This window comes from Stegostoma tigrinum, chromosome 31 (genome assembly GCF_030684315.1).
Source record: "Stegostoma tigrinum isolate sSteTig4 chromosome 31, sSteTig4.hap1, whole genome shotgun sequence".
NCBI classification, from domain to species: Eukaryota; Metazoa; Chordata; class Chondrichthyes; order Orectolobiformes; family Stegostomatidae; genus Stegostoma; species Stegostoma tigrinum.
The window spans coordinates 14808795-14833665 of NC_081384.1; the positions used below are offsets into that span (position 1 = coordinate 14808795).

Here is a 24871-nt window from a genome sequence, read left to right on the forward strand (position 1 = left end):
ATTTGTGCACATCATAGTTTAGTGTATGAAGATTGTGAAAGCTAATATTCCAGTAAACCACATCCTTGTTTTTGAAAGCTAAAAGAAAATTGCTTCCTGATATGTATTTCCAAACTTTAACTTCTAAAAATTGTAGATTAGTTGAATGGCTTGATTGAAAAGTGATATTTTAAGGGATGAGTGTAGCTGCCAGGTTAATATTCCTGTATGTTATGAACTCCCCTCAGATATGGAATATTGCTACAAACAAACTTACGTTTCTTAACTCCTTTAAAATGAAGATGTCAGTGATATTGGGTGTTGTTCATATGGTCTTTGGAGTGTCTCTCAGCCTCCTGAATCACATGTGAGTACTTTTTAAGGCAAGTTTAAGTTTCTAAAGTATGGAAAAGCAACTGTTATCTAATGTTACATGAATTTTTACCTTCTTTGAGGTAAATTTCCTGGATCTGAGATCTGATGTCTGAATATGCTGCAGTTAGCACAATCTGAAGGCTAGATGAAACTATGGGCCAGTGAGCTACACTTTTAAGCTGTTACTGACACACTTTTTCAGTCGCTACAATGTTAATGTGGGAAAGATTTTGGCAGTTGAAGGCTCTTTACAAAGTTTCAGTTAGCGTTGAGAAAGGCACAAGATATAAAACAAAACTTTCACTTGTGGTATGTTGTGTATATTAAAAATAAGTAACTTTGGAGATCAGAAACAAAGGTTAATTTTGTTTCTTTAGATGCCTGAAGTTCAAATTCAGATTTGACCAACAATGCTACAACCTGATACTATTATTGTCGTACCATAGAATGCTTTCCCTTGTCACACATACACTAAGTATATTAAAGGCTGAGATGGACAGATTTTAATCAGTGAGTAAATTGACACTTGTAGGGAAAAGACATGAAGGTGGAGTTGAGGAATATCAGATCAGCCATGATCTCACTGAATGGTGAAGTAGACTTGGTAGGTCTCTACTCTATATGTTTTATGGTCTTGTACGTAGCTATCTCTTGGTCCACTATAATGTTTTAACCTGCTGGGGTATTAACTAAATTAATTGTTAGGCACATTGAATGAGATAAACAGTTTATGGGGTACTTGTCAATTGCATGCAAGAATAGACATTGTTGAAGTGCTAAATTGTTCAATTCCAATTCTAACGGTTTTTTTTCTTCTTTTTATTCATAGATATTTCAAAAAGCCACTGAACATCTATTTTAGCTTTATTCCCGAAATAATTTTTATGTTGTGTTTGTTTGGCTATCTTGTCATCCTCATCTTTTACAAGTGGACTGCTTATGATGCTAGCACGTCGAAAGATGCTCCCAGTCTTCTCATCCACTTCATCAATATGTTCCTATTCAGTTACAATGATAAAACCATGAAGTATCTGTATAAAGGACAGGTACGTAACTACTTGAAAATTTAGGTTCTGTACAAGGATTAAGAACACATAAACAGATTTGATTAATTTGCTGCCAGCTATTAATTGAAATCCCATTTCAAAAAGTCTGCAAATGATACTTTAAAGCAACCTGGGCTTGTCTTTTCTGTATACCAGTAGATAGGTTATCCTGAATCATTGAAATAAAATTTCATCTCCTCTCGGCCTAATATATGCTGGCTGTAACTATTAGCTTTTCACCAAAGTGTAGTAATACATTAGGTCTTCTGTTTTAACAGCGAGGTCTCCAGTCCTTCTTGGTGATTGTAGCTTTGCTGTGTGTTCCATGCATGCTTGTGGTGAAACCACTGGTACTGCGCCATCAACATTTGCGGAGAAAACATTTGGTAAGGTTTTTAATACATGTTTCTAAATTCACATGTACATTTCTGTGTTTATCTTCTAGTTCTGCAGATGGCAGAAACTGCATGGTTCAGTAAAATACAAAATGACAAATTGCCTTTAACTATATTGCTGGAGTGTTTTGATGAAGAAAATGCTGTTGACGTGGTTTATGTAGATTTCCAGAAAGCATTTGATTACATCACATGCAACAGGTTTGAGCAGTTATAGTTCATTGTGTAGAAGGTGGCATGGTGGTTAGCACTGTTGCCTGTCAGTGCCAGGGACCCAGGTTTTATTCTAGTCTAGGCTGACACTCTGTGGAGTTTGCATGTTCTCTTTTGTATCGGTGTGAATTTTCTCCCACAGTCTAAATATGTGCAGAATAGGTAGATTGGGCATGCTAATTTGCCCATTGTCTCCAGGGATGTGCAGACTAGGTGGATTAGCAATAGGAAATGCAGGATTTTAGGATGGAGTGGTGGGTCTGGATGGATGCTATTCTAAGGGTTGGTGTGGATTTGGTGGGCCAAAAGCCCTGCTTCCACACTGTAGGGCTTTTATGACAACCTAAGAATGAAATTGGCTGAGTGACGGTTTTGTGGATGCTTTTCATATAGAGAACAGATTGTACTGGTGTTTGCTGGGAATTGGTGTTGGGAAATCCATGCACTTCTTGGTGAATATTAAGTGAAACCTTACTTTGTAGGGCACAAATTCAAAATTTTCAGATGATACGATGTCGTGGTGAGGGGATCGTGGCAAACTTAAAAAGGATGCAGATTGTGCAGACAAATGGCAGATGAAGTTCAACAAACAGCAGCATGAAGTGATTCATTTTGGTTTGACTGGGAGAAAGAAAGCAAAATAAAGAGTAGATAGTGCACATTGCTGCCACTGTGCTTGAGCAGTGGAGTGAGAATTTGTAAACCTGATGCCAGTCAAGTGGGCTGCTTCGCTGTGGGTGATGTTGGCCGCCTTGATTGATATTGGAGCTGCACTCATCCGGGCAAGTAAAGGGGTATTATGTTACATTCGTGACTGACTTGAGCCTTATAAATGGTGGACTTTAAGAAATCAGGAGGTGGGTTATTCGCTGTGGAATTACAGTCTCTGATCTGTTTTTGTGGCCATAATACTTGTGTAGCTGGTCTGGTTCAATTTTTATGATCAATGATAACCCTGAGTCTAGATAAGTATTCAGTGATTCAAAGTAATTGAATTTCAATGCAAAGTGGTTGGATCCTTTACTGTTGGAGATGGTCACTAACCTGGACCACATATTATTAGTATGGCTATGTTAATTCTATATCACTCTCACCATGTCAGTGGTTCCTGGGAATTGTTGATTTTCATGAAGCAACTTAAAATACTTTTAAATGCTTTGAAACAGATCTGTGGGGCAAAGAATGTGCACTGGTCCAAGTCTGGAGTGTAGATATCAGTCTAGGGTCCCGTCCTCTTCCTTGTACTGTCATCATTAGCTCAATTCTGAAAAAGACTCTAGGAAATAGAGAAAATAAATAAGAAAGTTTGAAAAGATATCAGTAGGTCACTATGAGAATTGAGTTGGGTGCTGGAGAAGACTATTCAGGTTGCAACAAGATTCAGGTTATGTTTTGAAAGCAAACAGAACAGTAAAACAGAGGAAGTTTGAAGAAGAGGTGGCACGATGGTTCACTGGTTAGCACAGCTGTGACAGGGACCTGGGTCTGATCCCTGCCTTGGGTGACTGTGCAAACTCCACACAAACAACCTCCCTGTGTCTGCGTGGGTTACCTCCTGGTGCTCTAGTGTTTCCTCCCATAGTCCAAAGATGTCCAGGTCAGATGGATTAGCTATGCTAAATTGCTCATTGTATTGAGGGTGGGAAATGCAGGGATGGAATAGGGGGGTGGGTTTGGGGGCAAAGCCTTTGAGTGAGTGTGTGGGCTTGATGGGTTGAATGGCCTGCTTCCACACTGTGTAGGGATTCTGTGATTCTGAGTGACAGATAAATTTAACAGAGCAAATTAGTTATAAGTGCTGGCTGTATTAAAGGAAAAACGAATTATGTCTGTTAGCATTTTAGTGCACTATAGAAAGATTGGTTGGTGACTAGAAGTTTGATTTGAATTTTTGCCACATCTCAAATTTGTTTTCCTGTTTCATAGGGGACACACAACTTTGGAGGAATAAGAGTTGGGAATGGACCAACCGAGGAGGATGCTGAGATAATCCAACATGATCAGCTTGATACCCATTCGGAGGATGGAGAGGAAGTAAGTATAACATGATGCATTAACTAGACCTTGTTTTTTTTTCCGCAGAATTAGGTTTCCTCACAAGGAAGTTGGTCTTTAGCTTTATGGTGTTCCTGTAGCTTATAATCTGCAGAAGAATTCGTTGAATTGTCAGTACATATTGAAGAATAACAGGTACCTGAAGACATGTATTGTTGTATATAGTTCATTAATGACGTTTTTAAAATTTTTGAGGTGATCCAATATTTTAACTGTTCTCCATTTTGCCTGGCAAATGAATTTGTTTTTTGTCTCATGGCTGTTTTTTGGGGCAGGGTAATGCCAGCCATTAATTACCTTACTGAGTTGAAAAGCCTGGATAAGCCTTGTAAATCTGAGCATTGTTGCCCAGCATTAGTGCGATACTGCAATTGTTCATAACATGTTTGTGAATCTTAATCTGGTTCTAAATTCAAAAAAGTTATTTAACTTGCTAAAATATGTGAGCATCATGATTCTTTAAGTGTTTATTTGTATGAAACCTGTGTTTTTAATTTCAGTGCAATTTTGTTTTATTATTTGTTTAAATAATTTTAAAGAATGTTTGGATTTGCAGTTACTTTGAAAATGCTGTGAAGTCTTCCTTTTTTAGGCTTTATCATCGAATGGAACTTTGACCTTTATGTTCTTATTTTTTTATTTTGTATTCCACTTGTATTGAAGGTTTAGTGTCACTTGTAAGAATTAGTGATTCTGTCAATTCTGTGAAATCTTTATTTTAATTCTAGTGGATAAAGCTCCTCTTTTTTTTTTCCATTTCTGCCTCCCTTTTTTTGGTTTTAACCTAAAACCCAGGAACGTTTTGACCCTAATGTTACAGAAAATGCACAGATTGTTTTTAAATCACTGGTGCTGTTTGAGAGATTCAATTTTGGTGATTTTTCAATAAAAATGGATGTGCTTTTTCCTTGTACATGAATATTAATAATTGCTAACTATGCATTCATGTTCTTATTGCATTTAACGGCACTAAACATGTAACTTCTTTTGCAAGCCCACTGTGGAAGAATTGGTAAGGCTGCACTTAATGCCTACTTTTGAGTGTTTGTCTAGACACTCTTGTTGATTTCATTGCCCATTTACTTGGCTCAGTCAGTAACTTTTTTTAATTGTACAAAATGCTTTGGAATATGACAAACTTTGAATATCAGTCATGAAAATTCTACATTTAAACTACAAGGTGATTTAGGCACTTCTGTCTCAACATTACTCCTAACAAGACCAGCTAATGTTGTCTATTTTCTGTCCACTTCTCCCAGCTCTGTGTCGCTTTAGGAATGTCAAGCTGTTTGAATGTGTAATTTTTATACTGTTATTCCCTAACACAAGCCTACATGAAGCTGCTTTGTGAAGTTGTCATTGTATTTTTTTGTGCACTGCAGGATCATGTTTGAATCCAACGGTAATTTTCTATTGGTTATAATCTTGATGGAAGTTAAGTTTTAGGCAGTCTCCATATAAAATGTGTGTGGGCCCAAGACACACAATCCTGCATAAGTTGCCATTTCAATACAACTGACCCAGAGAATGCTGTGCAGGAAACGTGTGCAGTTGCAGTGTTTTCCTGAGGTTGAATTGAAGTCCATTGGACGTTTCATAAGTCATTTAATTTATTTGACTTAAATGCCGATTATCAGAAAGCATTTCCAATTTCATCACTGTTTCCCCACACTCCCAACTAGTAGTATTTTAAAAAGAAAAGTCAGGCTTCAGCTGAAAATAAAGTTTTGGATATTTGCACTTTCCATATTCAATTGTTCAGTTTTCTAGTAATGTTTTGGAACATCAGAATTAATACTGTTTTGCATATGAACAGTATTAAATCCTACTGTTACTTTACACTGAGACCTCTCTTTTAATCTATTACTCATAGTTTAACTTTGGTGATGTTGCTGTACATCAGGCCATCCATACCATTGAGTACTGCTTGGGATGTGTTTCTAATACTGCCTCCTACTTGCGGTTGTGGGCGCTGAGTCTGGCTCATGCACGTAAGTACAACATAGCTGCACATTTTATATGTAAGTACCACTTGTTTCAAACTGGATGAGATGGATTTCTGAGCGAGTGATGTTCATATATTTCAGTTTTCTGCTCTATTGCCCTAATCCAGAGGCATGAAACACAATTGCATTAATTCCAAATTTATCTGTTAGTGGTGACTGAGTTATTCCCTCAGTTCTTAATAACTGCTTTAGCCAGTTATTTGTCTCTTGTGGCAAATCCAACAGGGCAGATCTCTTTCCTATTGCATTGGAATGTTCATTTTATTTGCACTTTAATCCAGGAATGGCCTGAACCCCCAACATTCTGACTGAGATGTAACTTTGAGGATCAAGTGTATGAAATGTCAAATGTGCTATCAGTGAATTTGTTTTTAGCTTGGCAGGCAGGAAATGTTGAAAAAGCTGAGTTGTTTTCATATGGTTGTGATTAAATATTGATATTGCTATTACTGAATTTTGTCAATGACACTAGGACTGCCAATGCTTGTTCAGAATTTAATTGCTTGTTTCTTTATTTTTAAAGGGAATGAATTGGCAGGCAATTTGATTAAAAGATCGTCAACAGTTGGCTTCAACAGAAAAGGAATTTCTGTTTGTAGGGTAGTTCTTACCAGTGGTATCGTCACCCTGTGGATTGTTACCAATTTGAAATGTTGACAGAATTGGCTTTTGTTGTAACTCAGTTGCTGTTCAAATTGAGGTACTTTTCCAAGGAAGGGATAATTGCAAAATGCAACACAGTGGACAATGTGACACCTGCTAGAGTCCAGTGGGGAGAATGCTTGGCTCCATGACTTTCTGCAGCGAGCATTTTGTTCAACCTGAATATTAGTGCCAATGAATCCTTTAAGGGGAATGGAAGTCAGCCATAATTTAAACCTGATGGCAGTTCATGCAGAGCAAGTATAAATGTTGGCATGAGCTGAATCCATAGATAGGGAGTGCAGTTAATCTGTTTTGAGTGTGAAGGACAAAATGTACTGATAGATCCATGACCCTGTGCAAAAGTAGATGGGCTGAAATCTTGACTTTAGAAAAACAAATATTCCAAATATTCTGTCTTATCTGGAGCAGTGCAACTTTTTTATGTCTGGTAAATTATTTAAAGTTGAATTTTAAGTTAAGATTGGAGATTTTAAATTAATCCATACAAAAAATATACAAGATTGTGTTTCCTTGGTTACACTTTTTTTAAAGTCAGTAGTTTGTAGCTGTTATTTGTAGCTAGCCTAATGGTTTTTACTTGAGACAAATCTGTTAAAGCTGATTAAAATTCATCAAATGTTACCTGTTTCAGAGCTCTCTGAAGTTTTGTGGACCATGGTTATGCACATTGGACTGTCAATAAACAGCTTTGGTGGATCTTTCCTCCTGTTCTTCATATTTGCTGCTTTTGCTGTGCTGACAGTGGCAATTCTCCTCATCATGGAGGGTCTTTCTGCATTTCTGCATGCTCTTCGTTTGCACTGGTAAGAGCTTACTTCCCAATGTTTTCTCCATCTGATGGGAGTTGTCATGTTCGGTAAAGCCTTTTTATAAAACAAAAAAAGTTTTTCACCTGTTAGAACAGCTGACAAAATATAATGAATGGTAGATCTCATACTATCAACATTAAGGTGGTTCTCGGCTCATCCTTTGTTTTATGTGGAATTAATATAAGTTGGGCAGGAAAATAGAAGATGTTCCATTTGGTTTCCATTCATAGGCTGGAAAAAAGAACAGCTGGAAATCATTTTGCATTAAACAACAACTTTCCTTCATACAGTGCACATTATTTTAAATTGAAAAGCGGTTTGGATGTGTAATTAACCCAATACAGACAATCTTAGAACAGTCCTAAGTGGAAAGTCCATTTATATATGTTAAAGATTGAATCCTGCTTGGTTTTGTTGCTTCCAAACATACATAATCAGATTTCTGAAGCTATTCTGGGGTTACAGGTAAATTCACTGGCAAGCTGCTTGCACTTGCGGGTCGATAATCCTATTATCAAAAGAGAAATATATAAATGGGAAGTCTTGAACACAGGCCAACATTAGAAGATCGCCTTTGATTTCAGTTGAGGTACCAAACCCAAGTCTGGCCAGAGATTTTGATTTGCTTTTATAACTTATTTGGTTCTTAAAACCTTGCTAAAATCTTTTGTGGAAAGAAAGCAGAGAGATGACTTAATAGAAGTCTTCAAAATTACAAACGTTTTTGATAGAATGAATAAAGAATGTTTCTTACGTGGAAGGGCATAACTCAAGGCAATGAATAGTAAACAGTCATTGAGAAATCTGAAAGAAAATTCAGAAGAAACTTCGCCGAAGGAGTGGTAAGAATGTGAAACTTGCAATGACAGAGAAAGATTTGAAGTGATTGTTTTCTTTTAGTTGCATCCACAACTATCAGGATGTGCAAGACAAGAGAAAATGTGAGGATAATGTTAGTGTTGGATGAGAAAAACTAGGAAGAGGCCCAACTGCAGTATTGAACACTGGTATTGGCAGGTTTACCAAACAGTCTAGTCTTATACACTAGATTAAACCTCAAAAATCAAATATGATGGAATTGGTTCATCCAAAACTGCAGTTTAATACACCTTTTAATCATTAATTTTACAAAGGGATCTCATACTTTTTCCAGATAACAACAAGGTGTAGAGCTGGATGAATGCAGCAGGCCAAGCAGAATCAGAGGAGCAGGAAAGCTGGTGTTTTGGGTCTGGCCCGCCCTTGGCTGCATGGTCTGCTGTGTTCATCCAGCTCTACACCTTGTTATCTCAAATCTCCAGCATCAGTAGTTCCTACTATCTCTAATACTTAATCCAATTCTGATTTGTACCTAAATGAGTGCATTAGCTGATGACGTTAACTTCTGCTTTATGATGAGTGTTCTGTTCGCTTTACTAGCCAACCACAGAATCTTGACACTCCGATTTAGGCTAGCAAGAGGGGTTAATGTTCATAGTGTCAGATTGTCCCTTTTGCAAAATGAAAAGGCATCCCTTTGATCTTTCGTTGTCCTACCAACAGAGTTCCATCACCATCAATGTTGGTTGGAAATTTAGCCATCTTAATAAATGTAAATGCTTGGGAGGATAAACACTTAATCATATGGAGGGTACAATAACCAAATGGAAGGCAAATAAAATGTTAGGCTTCGGCCCTTTATTGCAAGGAGAATGAAGTTTAAAACATGCGTGTATTTCCATGACTTTACAGGACCTGACTGAGATTGCACCTGAAGTACTGTGTAGACTGTTTAGACTCCTTCTTTAAGGAAGAGTATAGTTGTATTGGATATAATTTCGAGACTTAGCTGATTCAATGGATGAAAGAATTGTCTTATGCTCCGCAGGATAGGCCTAAATGCAGTATGGTTCAGAAAATGCCAAGTGATCTAATTGAAATATACAGAATTTTGTACACTGACAAGATAAATACTGAGAGGATGTTCCCCCACTCTGGGGGAATCTAGAACAACAGAGCAAAGTCTCAACAGTAGAAGTCTACATTTAATGATGACAATGAGAAGGAATTTCTTCTGAGGGTTGTTAGTCCCTGGAATTCTCTTTTCCAGATAGCAACGGGGACTGTATGTGATTCTTTTCTGCAGGAGCCTAGATGGAACCAACTGCAGGATTGACCCATGGGAGAGCTGAACCTCATATCACTGTATGTCCGTAGATGAGAATCGTGGCTTTGGAGGAGGCTACCATTTTGTACAAATCAATATTTTTTTATAGATAGAACAGAGTCATTATTATTTTTCAAATGTAAACTTGTCATATATTAGAATAAGTAACTTTTAATTCAGTTTTTGGATTAAGTGGTTAGCTCTCGTAAAGCAAATGCAAAGAGTCACGTTATCATCATTGTACCATAAAATTCTGAACATCTCCGTGAAGGAACTTACTGGCTGTTAGAATGAGTGGAAATGCTGACCACTTTCTTTTTCATCACCATTTTCCTCTGTTTAGTTATAGCCAGATTCAACAGATCTGCTATCACCCAGATAGGAATCTGATGGTTTAGCACAGGACAGAATTGGAACATGGATAGAGATAGTAGAAACTGCAGATACTGGATAATCTGAGATAACAAGATGTAGAGCTGCATGAACACAGGCCAAGCAAGAAAGCTGACTTTTTGGGCCTAGACCCGATTTCTGAAGAAGGGTCTAGGCTTGAAAAGTCAGCCTTCCTGCACTTCTGATGCTGCTTAGCTTGCTGTGTTCTTCCAATTCTACATCTTATCTTGGAACGTGGGTACTTGTTTTGTATTTCTTAATTTTGTGCTGAATGCCTTGATAATCCTTATGTTTGATGTCTACGACAAGCAATTTTTTCTGAATTTAAGGCCCTTCAAAATAAACTTTGTCAATTAAACTGCTTTCTTCACATGGTTCCTGAGGCTGATAATGAGCTCTCTCTGGCCAGCCCTCCTCCAGAAAAGGCTGTAGACCCGAAACGTCAGCTTTCCTTCTCCCCTGATGCTGCTTGGCCTGCTATGTTCATCCAGCTCTACACCTTGTTATTTTTAAAATAGCTCTTGTTTTAAACTTCCCAACAACCGATGTTATATTGGAAGTTATAGTTGAGCTGAATCTCAATTATTTTAGACCATAACCTAAATGGAGTTATCCTTGGACATATTTTCATAGGCCTAGTTAACCTTCTGGGTAGAACATTTCAGCAGCATTGTTGTTTTTATCAGTATTGTGTAATTAGAGTAACCATTTTGGTTGTTAACGGTGATTATACAGGTAACTCATTCAATGAAGTGTGTTTAGTTATTCCCGTACATCTTGTTTGCTGCTTCAGTAACTCAGTTCAGTCTGCTTGAAGCAGTTACAATCTGTGGCCATGTTCTCTGAGACTAATGATTGACTGACTGTATCCATTAAAGCAAGCAACTAAAATGTTACAAGAATATTAAGAACTATAGCGAATCACCCTTTTAAGCTAATCAGTAACATGATTTACATCTGTCCTCTTGGTCATAGAAGCTTTGACTGAATAGATTTTTTTTAAAAAAGCACTAAAATGTCAGCTATCATTTTTAGTATTGCCATCCTATTTGAATTTTACTTTTTTTAAAAAAAATTGTCTGATATACCATCTCATGAACTTGTTCCGGTCTGTTATGCTATAGCAGCCTATTTGCTTCAGCATTTTGGAACAGACTACGTTGTCAATTTTCCGGCTTCCAAATTAAACACTAACCTTGCTGATTAATGATACAACTGGGGCTTCATAAGATGACCATTTTTTTAGTTCTCATATGTGAAATAAAAAACTTTTTTTTTCCTGATCTGATTTCTGTAATTAACTAAAAGTACAGCATAACTTAACTTTCATTTTCTGTTAATTTTTTGCCTTATTTCAGTGAGCTTTTAACTGGTGACCTTTTGCACGGAATAATGCTGAGCAGTTATAAAATACATCAATCGAGTTTTAAACGTTCACAAATCTCAGTAAACATTTCACAACGATTTGTTGACACCTGTTGCCCTCGCAGTTTGATGGTTGAAATAGCCATGTTCAACCTTAACTATCTTCTCTACAGCTTATTTCAAACCATGCAGATAGACCAATCTCCAGGACATAAAGGCTTCTATCTTCATTGGCACTGTTTTCTGAGACCATTTGTTTTCCATCTTGGCAGATTTAATATAAGTTTCTCCCATGGATTTACTCTTCTACCATTGATTTCTTTTTCATGCACCACTCAACAATTGGGGATATTCATTTAATAAGGCTACAAATTCCTTATCTGTTATGACCTTGCCTGCTTTTTTTTTAAAAAATAAACCTACAAACCCCTACAATATGTAGAGGATATATTGGGTTAGGGTTCACTGGAAAACCCAGAACTTCTGTTTTAAAATCTTGACAGAAAACTTCTTACTGTGTATATAACCAACTGGGAACTAATCTGGGGAAGTTCTGAATCAATTTTGCTCAATATCCTTTCAGTTGTCAGAAAAAAGAACATTTTGCTCTACTAATGTACCACCTATTAACCCATGTTGCTTGATTTTTCTTGTACTATCAATCAATTTGCAGATCTTGTGCATTTATGCATGTTGGACAAGTTTGGTTAGTCATGAATAATAAAGCATAATTAGTATGAACTGTCCAAAAGTAATTGTGTTAATCATATTAATGCTTTTACAGTAGCTGGGATTTATTTTTAACCATAATGTCTGCTGGCTGCATTGTAAATTATCTGTTGTCTCCAGAGTTTGTAATATCAGTGAAACATTTTCTATTTTACCTGCACGTATGAAAGTTTAGTTACAGTGAAGCCTAAAGTGCACCTTCCATTTGATACTTTAAAACAGTGGTCTTGATTCACTTTTGGAATGACTGTTTTAAAAAAAGCATAGTAAAGTAACTATTTGAGTTCAAGCCTGTTCCTAAAATAGGGATTGATTACATTGCATATTTGCAGGAATTTTTGTAGAAATTAGAGTGACTGGCTATTGGAGCAATGCTTGTGTTTCACCAGACCCAAAACATTTCTTCAAGCAGCCATGCCTTTGCCAGTTGAATTCCTAGAAAGGTCTATGGGATGACTTTTTTGTCATTTGGTGATGTAATTAGTTCATTTAGTGATACTCATTCCTGTTATGTTTCTGACTCGGAGGATGAGCTGATGTCATCTATGTAGATACTAATTTATATAAAAATAATCTGATTTGTACGTTAGGTTAATTAAACGCGTATCTTGATACTTGCAGAAACATTTTTTGCAAGGTGAATTGCTGTATTGTAATTTCCTTCATGTTGTTGAGAATCATCTTTGATTGGAAGAATGTTTATTGAATTTGCACTCCTTCATGTTGATCCATCAATAAATTTGTTTTATGGAACAGATTCTACTTTCCTTTAATTAACATTAACATTGTCTTGCTTTTTTGTGGTTTGGAAATATGACATCAATATTTCTTTCTGCAATAATGTAAGAAACCATCCTTTTGTGATCAAATACTTTTCCCTTCATTTGTAGTGTTCATATGGACAGGGTCAACTTTCCAGAAAAAAATTGTTTTTTGTTTTTGCACAATATTGGAGATATCAGCAGAAATAAAACCTGTTTTTCACCAGCTGGTTTCTAACCTGGTTGTTGAATCAGTTCGGGCCCCTATATTCAAAGCAAGCCATTCGTAGTCTGAGAAATTGGACAGCAATCTGTTTCTCATTGGCCTACGGGTAATGTGTGAGACCCCTAGCATTATTTTACTTTTCATTTCGCTGTGTAATTATACAACAGCTCTGGTCAGTTGCCTCTAAATTACATTCTCTAATGGTTTTTCATTTTCACCTGATGTTCCATCGCTGTTTCAACTGAGGCATCAGCCAGAATTTCAGATTAACTTCTTAAACTTGCATATTTGATCTCCCACAGCACAGTTATGTCTGTTGTATTTGAATATGTGGTCATCTGTCTGTTTTGTGCTACATGTCTGGCACAACATAATAGTATAATAAAGCAGTGCTCTCTGGCCAGTCATAATTGAAAGTTGATATCTAAATTTTTTTTCAGTCATAACATTACCATCTATGAGATATTTAACGAATATCTTTTTGACTTCACAGGGTTGAGTTCCAAAATAAATTCTACTCTGGCTCTGGTTACAAATTTGTTCCCTTTTCCTTTGAAAGCATTCTCGAAGGAAAGTTTGAAGAGTAAAACTGAAGATGTATTAAGTTTCAAGATCTGTCTGCTTTGTGGTTTGTAAATGTGTGGTTTGTGATGTGCATATAGATCATGTAATTTATGCCCTTTATAACATAATGCAAAGTTGTAGCAGATTTTGATACTTTTCTGCATGCACTGAAACCAAATGTTTTCCTTGTGTGAATCAATGCAGTTATGAAGTATGACTGTTGCATTGAATTGAATTTGTCCCACTCGATGTTCACTTAATGGTTTCTTGAGTATAATTGCCTCTTTTCGGTAAACATGTTCATATAGATAAGCTGTTCACTTTTTGTGTCTTGGAAAGGCTGGGACTAAGCTGACAGTATTGCAGTATTATACCTCCTAGTAATTTTACACAATGCAGGATAAGACTTGTAGCTAGCTACAAATTTATTTATTTAACTTTGTGGGACGTGAAGGGCAAGATGTTGGTCTTCAGGGAAAAGATAGGTGAGCACTAGAATGCAACATTGGGATGGTATTCTTGACCACCACTTATTAAAAACACTATGATACATATAACTTACGATTCAGTTATAGGAAACTTGACCATGTGTGGGCACTATCGGGTAGGGTGAAGGTTCAGTGCACAAAGCACAATTATGTATAGAAATGTATTAATTTTGACTAAGTGACTTCGGTTGTTGCTAAACTTACTCCAGAGAAGATTTTCAGGAATTGCATTCATGATGCCCACCTTAGCAACCAGAGTTAATCATCTTGCAATGTAAGGGAATTCTAAAACGACATTTAAAGTACTTTGCAGCATTGCACTAGAAGGAGCATTGTTCTGCTTGCTGCGCAGTTTCACATTGTTTTGTTTTTTCCCCCTCTCTGGTTCGATGGGAAATGTTAATCACTTTGAACTGTATGCTTTAGACCAGTATCTCAGTTACTGGACTGAACAAACATCCCATATCTTCCCCACAACCCAAGTGACTTACTTTTAATTCTGGCCACATTCACTTTTCTCCTATAGTTAAGGTTTCAACTTTGTTTCACCTAGGTTTAAAGGGAACATTTGGAGTACTGTGGGGAGAGAGTGACACATTTTGTTGACTCGGATAAAATTGTAAAGCCATTCATGTCAGCTGCCTTAGAGACCCTGGTAATTCTTGGAGATCTAAAAATAAAGAACATCTTCTATCTGGTTCAGTTTTAAACTTCTATCATGGAATTTTTTAAGACACTCATACAGTTTGCAGGAAATTAGTTACCCCCAACCCTTACATTGGGCAGATGAGCTGAATTCCATCAATGAATAGTTGTTACTCTTGGTGTTGGTATGAGCCCAGAGCCACTTTTTTGTCTCTCCAGATTCCCAAGAAAATATTATCAAGTTGAAATCTTCATACTGAATTTTTCATTTATTGTGCATTGACCACTCGAACACAGTATATCCAGTCCAAAAATCCGTAATGATATGGTTTTGATTTCTATAATGATTAACCCAGCAGCATCTGCAGAGAAGTGGAACAGTTTTTAATGCATCAATTGAATAAGCCTGTCATGGCAGTTATTGGCGGTTGCTGGGCTATGGGTTATTTCTGTGAAATTATAACACCCTCTGTTAAGTTTTGTTTTTATATTTTTGGAATGACCAAATTAATGGAGTACTTTAGTTAAGAGTCATACAGGTTGAAAACTCCTCAAATGTACATCTGGGATGTACAGTGTGGCAGTCACGCTAACTTGTATTTGAATATTAAAAGGATTAAAATATCATTTCCCTACCAGTTCCACCCACAAGCCCATTGGCACCATTTTTGGGTTGGCCTCTGCATTGTTTTATGACCAATCTTCTTGATTTTATTTGAATGAATTGTGTCTTCTCAAGGTTTTGTAAATCAAACATCTCCTCTTAAGCATTAATGGTCAGTTAATCCAGATTTGTCTTTCTGCTTGGATCATAATTTTGCATTGTCATAGCGACTATTAATTTAACTGAATGTTAATACATGTTTCTCCTTATTATCTTTGTCTTTGGCATTTACTTCATGTAATGAAATTTGGTTTTGGCGTGATACAGATGTTGAACATTGGGAATTCTCCTCTTCTAATAATGGTGTTGCCATTGTAACTTGCATGGTGTTTCTCTGTGTTGTGTACAAAATTCAACGGCCAAATTAAACTTGTCCTCGTTGATTTAATCAAATGATTTGCACTCAAAATATTTGCATATCTTTGAAACATTTGAACCATTATAATCTTTATTTCATTTTCTTGCTTTGCTGCAATATTTGGTTTTAGAATTAGATACTACTGTAGTTTCTGATATACTCCTGAATACAATGTATGAAGAAGCCCACTTCTTTTTAAAAAGAAAGGTATTTGTTTTTGGGACCCCCTTTGACCTGTTGCACAATGATCATGTTTCATGTCATTATGGTGTAGAAGAAGGGATCGAAACAGCATTAAATAATATTGTAGTTAAGCTTGTGTATAGCAATTTTTGTCAGGAAAAGTCGCCCTTTGTACTTATTTGTACTATTCTGATTTGGGCATAAAGGCATGACTATCTTGCAGATTATTCTGCCCTTCAGCCAACTGACCAATCCACATGTGTCTGAATATTTGAATTGTACTGGTTGATGTATATTGTAATATAAGCTGACTGCAACTCCTGACAGCAAACTATCAATATATCAAACATTGTGCCAGCATGTTACACTAATTTTGTGTATGTACTTTCAGAATGGCTGAGCCACAACTGATGAATTCTACCTGTCTGTTAATACTTGTTTGCTGTTGTGATTTTTGTTTACATGTTTTGACTGTTTACAGCTTGTGATTGTGTGCCCATTTGAATCTAAGTTCTTTAGTCACTTTATGTGATTATTTAGAAACAATTTCAATCTGATTGAAGCTTGTGCATAATGTCAATGTATATTTAAACATAGAATAAAAACAGTGAAATGTAAAAATGTTCATGGCCATTGAATTATTTTCTGACTTTTTTAGTAGTGTACTATCTACTGTCGTTTTGGTCACCTGCCTTTCTATTGTCCCGTTGTTCAACAAGTGATTTTGTTTTTATATCAGTGGTATTGAAACTGCTTGATGGCAGTGTAATAATTGCATATGTGACTCTTGGTGTTAAATGTAAGACATCTAATTATAGATGATGCAAGTAGAGATGTTCATTGTCTGTAATTTAACATCTTCTAGCTAATTGTATTAGCACAACCTACATACGAACTCTTTTAAAAGTTGCAGAGAATTTAATAATTCGTAGAATCCGTAGAAACAGATGTTTTTCCTTTGTTATTCAAGTTGTCCTATTTCTGGGTCACAAGATGTCTAGCATTTAAAAAAAAAATCAAACTATGCAAATAGAGCTTGTTATAAATTAAACTAATGTTGGGGGAGGGAAATGGGCATGTGGCTATAAATGGCATTAAGATAACGAGATCTAAAAGTGTTGAATAAAACAGCCCTTTATCTTTTAAGTTTATTGGAGCGTACAAAGTTCGACATTCTTATGTATACAGTATGCCCTTCTAAATAACCTGGTGCAGACAGGTGAAACGGGAGCAAGGGGGTAATAAATACTTTCAGCGGTGAAGGGGCATGTGCAAATGATCAGGTATTTAGCCATCTGTCCTAATACCTCCTTGTGTGACTTGTTGAATATTTGCTTTCAAAAACATACTTCATAAAATTTGTAAGTGATACATAAAAAACACTTTATCTGAAAATTACAGAAGTGCAATTTTAACTTTTCTCCACACAGCGTGTTCCATGCTGAGGTAACTCCAATCAATCTGCAGAATACTGAAATTTAATGAGCATTTGGTGTCAGCCTTATCACCCAAGGGGTTCCAAGAGTTTCCAGCTCCTTTGTGTAATATGGCTGAAAGGCATTAGACGTTGGTTTTCTCAAATTTTGCTTCACGTTCCTATGAAGCATCATGGGACGTTTCCCCAAGTTAAAGGCACTACATAAATGCCAAGTAATTTTACTGGTATTCACACATTTTGTGATGCTGCTAAAATTGCTCCAGTGTCCTTGGCAATGTATACTAACATCTTTCAGCATCTCTGATTAGGCAAGCATTTATTGCCCAGAGAGAGGTTGAGTCACCCACATTGCCATGGTTCTGGAGTCTCACACTGTCCAGACCAGGTGCGGACAGCGTATTTGAATCAGATACAATTTTAAGATAAATGTGGTTACATGGTCACTTCCATGCCAGTATTTTTAATTGGATTCAAATTTCACCTCCGGGATTTGAAGGTACGGCCCCAGAGCTCTAGCCTGGGTATTTGGATTGCTAGTCCAGTGACATTCTCACTACACTAACACCTTGGTACTTAAGAGTGCAAACTCCAGAACACAAGTAAATTTCTGTTTGTAACCTGCAAGTTCCTGTTCGATTGAGGTCATATGAAATAAAATCTTATGAATTTAGCTACCAAATTTTACCTGCGTACTTTTTAAAAATTCATTCAGGGAATGTGGGCTTTGTGAACTGGATCAAATACATTGTCTATCCATGTAAAGGTATCGACGAGCTGCCTTCTTGAACCACTGTAGTCCGTTTGGTGTACATAAACCCTTAATGCTGTTGTGGTGCAAGATTCAGGTTTTTGACTCTTAACAGTGAAGGAATGGCAATATAGGGAGGCAATGGCCAAAGCAGTATTATCACTAGACTGTTAACCCAGCGACCCAGATAATGTTTGGGGGACCTGGGTTTGAATCATGCCAAAGAAGAGGAAGGAATTTGAATTAAATAATCACCAACATCTTGAATTAACAGTCTAATCTCATTGAATCCATTGCTGATATTGGGGAAAAACCCATCCGGTTCACTAATGCCCTCTAGGGAAGGAAACTGGAATCCTTAGCTGGCATGACTTCAGACCCCCAGCAGTGTGGTTATTGCTTAACTGCCCTCTGGGCAATTAGGGATGGGTAATGAATGCTGCCTAGCCAGCAACAGTCTTATTCCATAATTGAATTTAAAAAAGAAGTCAGGGTAGTATATAGCTTGATGGGGAACTTGCTTGGGAACACCACCATGTGCACCTGCTGTCCTTGTCCTTCCAGATGGGAGAGGCCATGGATGTAAAAGATGCTGTCAGGAGCTGTGGTAGCTCACTGCAATGTAATTTTCGATGCTGTTGTGTTTTAAAGGTGGTAGTTGGGGTGACAATTAAGTGGGTTCCTTGCCTTAGATAATGCCATGTTTCTCAAGTGTAATTGAAGCTGCAGTCCTGACAAGTGGGGAGTATTCTAACACGAGTATTCTAACTACTTGTGCATGTAGATGGTGGACTGTCTTAGAGAGCCAGCTAAACCACCCTGTGAAACAATCACTTGTCAGTGCAAAATGTCCGCCAGTCATTCTGAAAATGGATATTGTGGGTTACTCTATACCTGGGAAATCAATTTGACCTATGTTGCAATACATCCCACATTCAGGACTAACCAACTGGGAATGTTCCTTTTAAAGGAAGGTGTCATGTTACCCGCTCCTGCCCTCTGCAATGGAAAGCAACTTTACTATAAATTCTCCATCCAAATTAACTGGACAAACTGGTTGGTGAGGATTAGACAATGACTACTTCTGAGATTTGAATACCAGCTGTCAAATGGAATACATTGATTTTTGTGTTACAAGTGTTGCTCTGTCCCTTCCAATACAGTTGAAGTGAAATAAAGACCCTCTACCTCTTCCTGTCCCGCAGGCCCGACCAGCCCCCATCCACTAAGACCCTCATCCCCTTAGCCAAACTCGTCCTCACCCTCAACAACTTCGCTTTCAATTCCTCCCACTTCCTACATGGGTCCACGCTATGCCTGCCTCTTTGTAGGTTATGTGCAACAATCTCTGTTCTGTAGCTACACTGGCCCTAAACCCTACCTCATCCTTTTATTACATTAACTGTATCGGTGCTGCCTAGTGCTCCCATGAGGAGCTCGAACAGTGCATCCACTTCACCAACACCTTCCACCCCAACCTTTTAAGTTCACCTGGACCATCTAATACATCTGCCTCCTTCCTGGACCTCTGTCTCCATCTCTGGCAACCCACCTGGAAACCGATTATCCATTTCAAGCCCACCAACTCCCACAGCTATCTAGAATATACCACCTCCCATCCACCTTCCTGCAAAAATGCCATCCCATGTTCCTGATTCCTTCGCCTCTGCTGCATCTGCTCCCAGGATGAGGCATTCCACTCGCTTACATCTCAGACGATCTCATTTTTGAAGGTCCACAACTCCACCACCATCCGCCCCCCCCCCCCCCCCGCCATCCCGTCGAGAACGCCCTCAACCGTGTCTCCTGCATTTTCCACAACTCATCCCTGACACCCCCCTCCCCGCAATAACAACCGAAACAGAATCCCCTTTGTCCTCACGTACCACCCCACCAACCTCCGGAGACAACACATCATCCTCTGACGCTTCTGCAATCTGACCCCACTACCAAAGACATTTTTCCATACCCATCCTTATCTGCTTTCCGGAGGGACCACTTTCTCTGTGACTCTCTTGTCCACTCCACACTTCCTCCAACCCTACCACACCTGGCACTTTTCCCTGCAACTACAGGAAGTGCTACACCTGCCCCACACCTCACCACCCCCCCCCCCCCCCCCCCCAACCCCATCCCAGGCTCCAAGAAGACTTTTAACAGCACATCTGCTGTTTCTGTTGTGGCCTCCGCTACATCAGGGAAACCAAGCGGAGGCCTAGGAACTGCTTTGCAGAACACCTACGCTCTGTTCACACTAAACAACTGCACCTCCCAGTTGCAAACCATTTCAATTCCCCCTCCCATTCCTCAGACAACATGTCCATCATGGGCCTCCTGCAGTGCCACAATGATGCCACCCGAAGGTTGCAGGAACAGCAACTCATATTCCGCTTGGGAACCCTGCAGCCCAATGGTATCAATGTGGACTTCACAAGCTTCAAAATCGCCCCTCACCCACCCCATCCCAAAACCAGCCCAGCTCGTCCCTGCCTCTTTAACCTGTCCTTCCACCTATCCCCTCCACTTCCTATCTACTAACCTCATCCCGTGCCCCCCTTGACCTGTCCATCCTCACTAGACAGATCTATCTTCACCCTAACTCCCCCACCTACACTCACCTTTACTGGCTCCATCCCTGCTTTGTCAGTCTCCTATCCACCTATCTTCTCCTCTATCCATCTTCTATCCGTCTCCCCCTATTTATCTCAGAATGCTCTTCCCCTCCCCCATTTCTGAAGAAGGGTCTTGACCCGAAACCTCAGCTTTCCTGCTCCTCTGACGCTGCTTGGCCTGCTGTGTTCACCCAGCTCTACACCTTGTTATCTCAATAGGAACTGCAAATGCTGGAGAATCTCTTTCTGAAAATAGTAGCAGTTTTTTAGACCAGGAGATGAAGGCTTCTTTGTAGTCTCATTAACTTCCTGTCAACGTTGGCCTGTTATTCTTATTTGAGATGTTGTGTCCAAATAGGTACTTTCTCTATTGTATGCTAGAGCTACGAAAACACCACCATTCACTGAAACATTATGACATTTTGCACCCTGATCGAACAACATAACTGTAAATACCAACTACTTTTCTTACGTAAGAAGTGTTGACAGCTCTCGGGGCACTGAATAAATGGAACAGAATTGTTTCAAAAACCACCTTGTATTTATCACTGAAATGCAAGGAAGGCAAATAAAATGTGAGTTGGGATGCATCAATGGAACAGGGTCTGTTGCATTTTCTAAAATTACCACCAGATGGAGCAAATAGATTATTTTTAAAAATGCAGGGGATGAATGGTTTTCTAAGTGCAGCACTGCCTCCAACTAAATATTGTGGATGTAGGTATTTTTGTCTCAAGTGATAAGAATATGCAAATACAGCAAATACAAGATTGGTGTCAGTATTCAAAGTACTTTCTGTCCTGAAAGTACATTGATAGTTTTGAGTTCTGAAGAAGTTGTCATTAGTTTTTTTTTCCCCACTTTTACTGATGAGTTTCACCCCAGTATGGCATTATACATAATTCAAAATTCATCCATTGCTTTTGAAAATGGAGTGCATTCTTCCTTTTCTATTTCACTAATTATAATGCATTTCTAAAGATATTTAGAACGCAACCCAAAAGGTCTACAGCAACCCTATCTTCAAATTACTTTCATATTGCATTCTGTTATACATATTGAAACACTATAACAAGTTTTAAAAGTTCCAAACACATTTAAACAGAATGTCACTGGATGGAAAAACTCATCACCGAGCTGGAGGCCATTTGGCCCATTATTCTATGCTGACTCACTGGTGGAGTATTTTACCTAATGCCACTCCCTAGGCTTTCTCCCAGTAGTCCTGCATAAATGCCACAATGTAAAGAAACAAAAACAGCAGTAGAGATGCCTGTCTGTAAAAATGTTGAGAAGAGTCTGGAGAGAGAAATTAATGAATTAAATGAAAATATGCAAACGAGCATTGTAGCTTTAAATCACAAGCCAAAAAAATTCACATGCCACCAACAGGTTATTTGCCCTGGTTTTAAGAGGAGAGTGCCTTGAAGAAAAAGAATGTGCAAGCGCTGGGAGATGAGAACCAATATTAAGTATACAAAGGTCAATAACATATTACATTACCCATTGCTATTTGTTTTAATATGACAAAAATCATATATATCAATCAGAACAATTTCATATGAATATCAACATTTTTCATGGGCCTCCTAAGAGAGGATTTACACCCGAGTGAATCCTGAAGCCAGAGTGAGACCAGAGTGTTAATTTTAATCACTGCTCAATCTCCAGTATTGGGATATAGGACTTTCATTTACAGGTTTGTGTTTGATGCAAATTAAGCTATATAGTCACAGAAGTGAGCTGACTAATTATTTCCTTCCTTTCTTAAGAGCTTTCTTTTAATCCATTATCAACATGTTGGGATGAGGTTACCACGAAGGAGTCTCCCTCTCACCCCTCCACTTGTCTGAGATGTGGTGGCTGTGTTAAAACTACCATCAATCTCTCTCCCCACCCCATGGGAGAGCAGCCCCATGATCTGGTAAGATTGTAGCGACTTCACATTGGGATGTACTACTATGACTACAAGAGCATGTCTGAAACTGGATGTTCTTCAGCAAGTAACTCACCTGTCTCTCCTCAAAGCCCGACAAGGCACACGCCAGGCTTGTGATGGAATAATCTCCACCTTGCTGGATGAGTGCGGCTCCAACAACACTCAAGAAGCATGACAGCATTTAGGACAAATGCAGCTCATTTGATCTTCACCTATTCACCACGATCTTTGATATTCACTCCGTTTGTTGGTGATGCACTGTAGCAATTCACCAATACATCATCTAAACGTGTGACCTCTGCCACCCAGAAGTCCAAGGCCAGTAGAATATGAGAACACACCTGCAAGTTTCCTTCAAGACACATACTCTTGACTTGAATCCATTTCTGTAACTCCACTGCTTCTGGTCAAAATCCTGGAACTTCCTTCCCAGCAGCAATGTATGTTATCTACACCAGAGAGATTGCAGCAATTCAAGAAGATGCGTCACTAGTGCCTTCTTCATCCCCTCACAATGAAGACCATTCACTGTCTTCACCTGCTGTACCTGCATGCTGACATTCAGCTTTCTTATATTCTGTTGAAGGGACACACAACACTGAAATGGTTTTGGATGAGCTTTCCTACTTTAAATAAACATACTGATATTATTTCGAAGGACTTCCATTAAATAGTGTATAAATTACACCTTCTGGAATAAAGCGCATTGAAATGAATTGTTTCGGGATGTTACTATGTGGATCATTTTGTACACAACAATTCCTTACAGGAAAGACATGAACAGGGGCTCGATGCTTCTCTTTCAGAGAAGTGATTCTTAGCAATAATTTGAACCAAGGACTCTACATTTATGTAGTGCCTTTCACAATGCCAGGATGTTCCAAAATATTTTGCAACAAATGACATGCATTTTCAAAATGTGTTGTTGTAAAATGGGGACCTGGGGTTCTGTGCTTCACATGATAGCATTGTCAACAATATGATGCCAGTGTTCATTATTAAGCTTGAGTTTGATGACAGAAGGATGCTATCTTGAAGCTTTGATACCATTAAATTTTGATCTTGAAATTATATAGCCTTTAATTTGAATAGATATGTGATATCTATAGTTTGGTTTAATCTAAACAGACCAAAATAGATTCAAAAATGGATCTTATTCCTCATCCTGCAATGCATAAGGTGAACAACTGGTGGCAATAATGTCTGTATCTTAAAGTAATATATGTTTGCTCTGATATTCATTGAATCATAAATATTTATTAAATTATTTTAAAACTCTTTACAATTTGAATTTTGTTCATTTTTTTAAAATCCAATTGCTAAATAGGTTCCCCCAATTACAGGATGTAAATGGACAATAGATGGGTAGTTGGACAGATATATTTATAAAGTTATCTATCTGTAACTCATGACAAACAAAATATATTAACTACGGTTGGAAAAGAACTTTTCACTCTTTTATAAAAATATGTCCATGGTTACTGCCACAGCTCTTCAATGCCAAAACCTCAGCTTCTTTTCCTTTGAAAGGAAACAGAATGACACGCAGGGTTACAAGAAAAAAGCAGGAAAATGGCACAAAGCAATTGCTCGTTCAGAAAACTAGTGCAGACATGATGGGCCAAGTAGCGCTGTAACAATTCTGTGATTCATTGATAGCATCTTTCACAAGCACCGCTCATTTCAATTAATGTTCATTGCAACAAATAACATATTTGTGAAGTGTAGCCATTGTTGTGAAACAAGAAATGCAGCAGTTTCTTTTACACAACAAGTGTGCATATAGAAGTGTGACAGTGATTAGATAATTTGTTCATTTGTGATAGTGAAGGATAAATATTGGCTGTGACATAAGGGATAACTCACCTGCTCTTCAAGAAAGGATCATTTCCATCCACCTTATAACAAACATGGCCTCTGTTTCCAACGTTATTTAAAGACAACCCCTTCGAAAATTTGGTCGGTCAAGTGCTGGAGAATTTGCTTTGATTACTGACACAAGTCATGTGGGGCAGAATTCCTTATGTTTGTTGTCTCTGCTTTCTCTTCCCCAACGAGTCAACATAGG

At 38.1% G+C, this 24871-nt stretch overlaps 1 protein-coding gene across 10 annotated transcripts in view; it reads left to right on the forward strand.

Moving 5' to 3' along the window:
- The window catches only part of LOC125466310 (V-type proton ATPase 116 kDa subunit a 1), a 52802-nt gene extending 36113 nt beyond the window's left edge, over nt 1-16689 (forward strand). For 7 of the 10 annotated variants that reach the window (XM_059638724.1, XM_048560649.2, XM_059638725.1 and 4 more), the window contains exons 15-22: nt 228-346; nt 1184-1400; nt 1679-1786; nt 3935-4042; nt 5058-5075; nt 5937-6054; nt 7367-7538; nt 13658-16689. In XM_059638724.1, coding sequence (XP_059494707.1) covers nt 228-346; nt 1184-1400; nt 1679-1786; nt 3935-4042; nt 5058-5075; nt 5937-6054; nt 7367-7538; nt 13658-13751 — 954 coding nt within the window. In that variant the 3' untranslated portion in view covers nt 13752-16689. Of the gene's footprint in view, nt 1-227; nt 347-1183; nt 1401-1678; nt 1787-3934; nt 4199-5057; nt 5076-5936; nt 6055-7366; nt 7539-13657 lie in introns of those variants that run through there. The other 3 variants (XM_059638726.1, XM_059638728.1, XR_009442839.1) reach the window with 2 other exon arrangements.
- The last annotated feature ends 8182 nt before the right edge of the window (nt 16690-24871 follow it).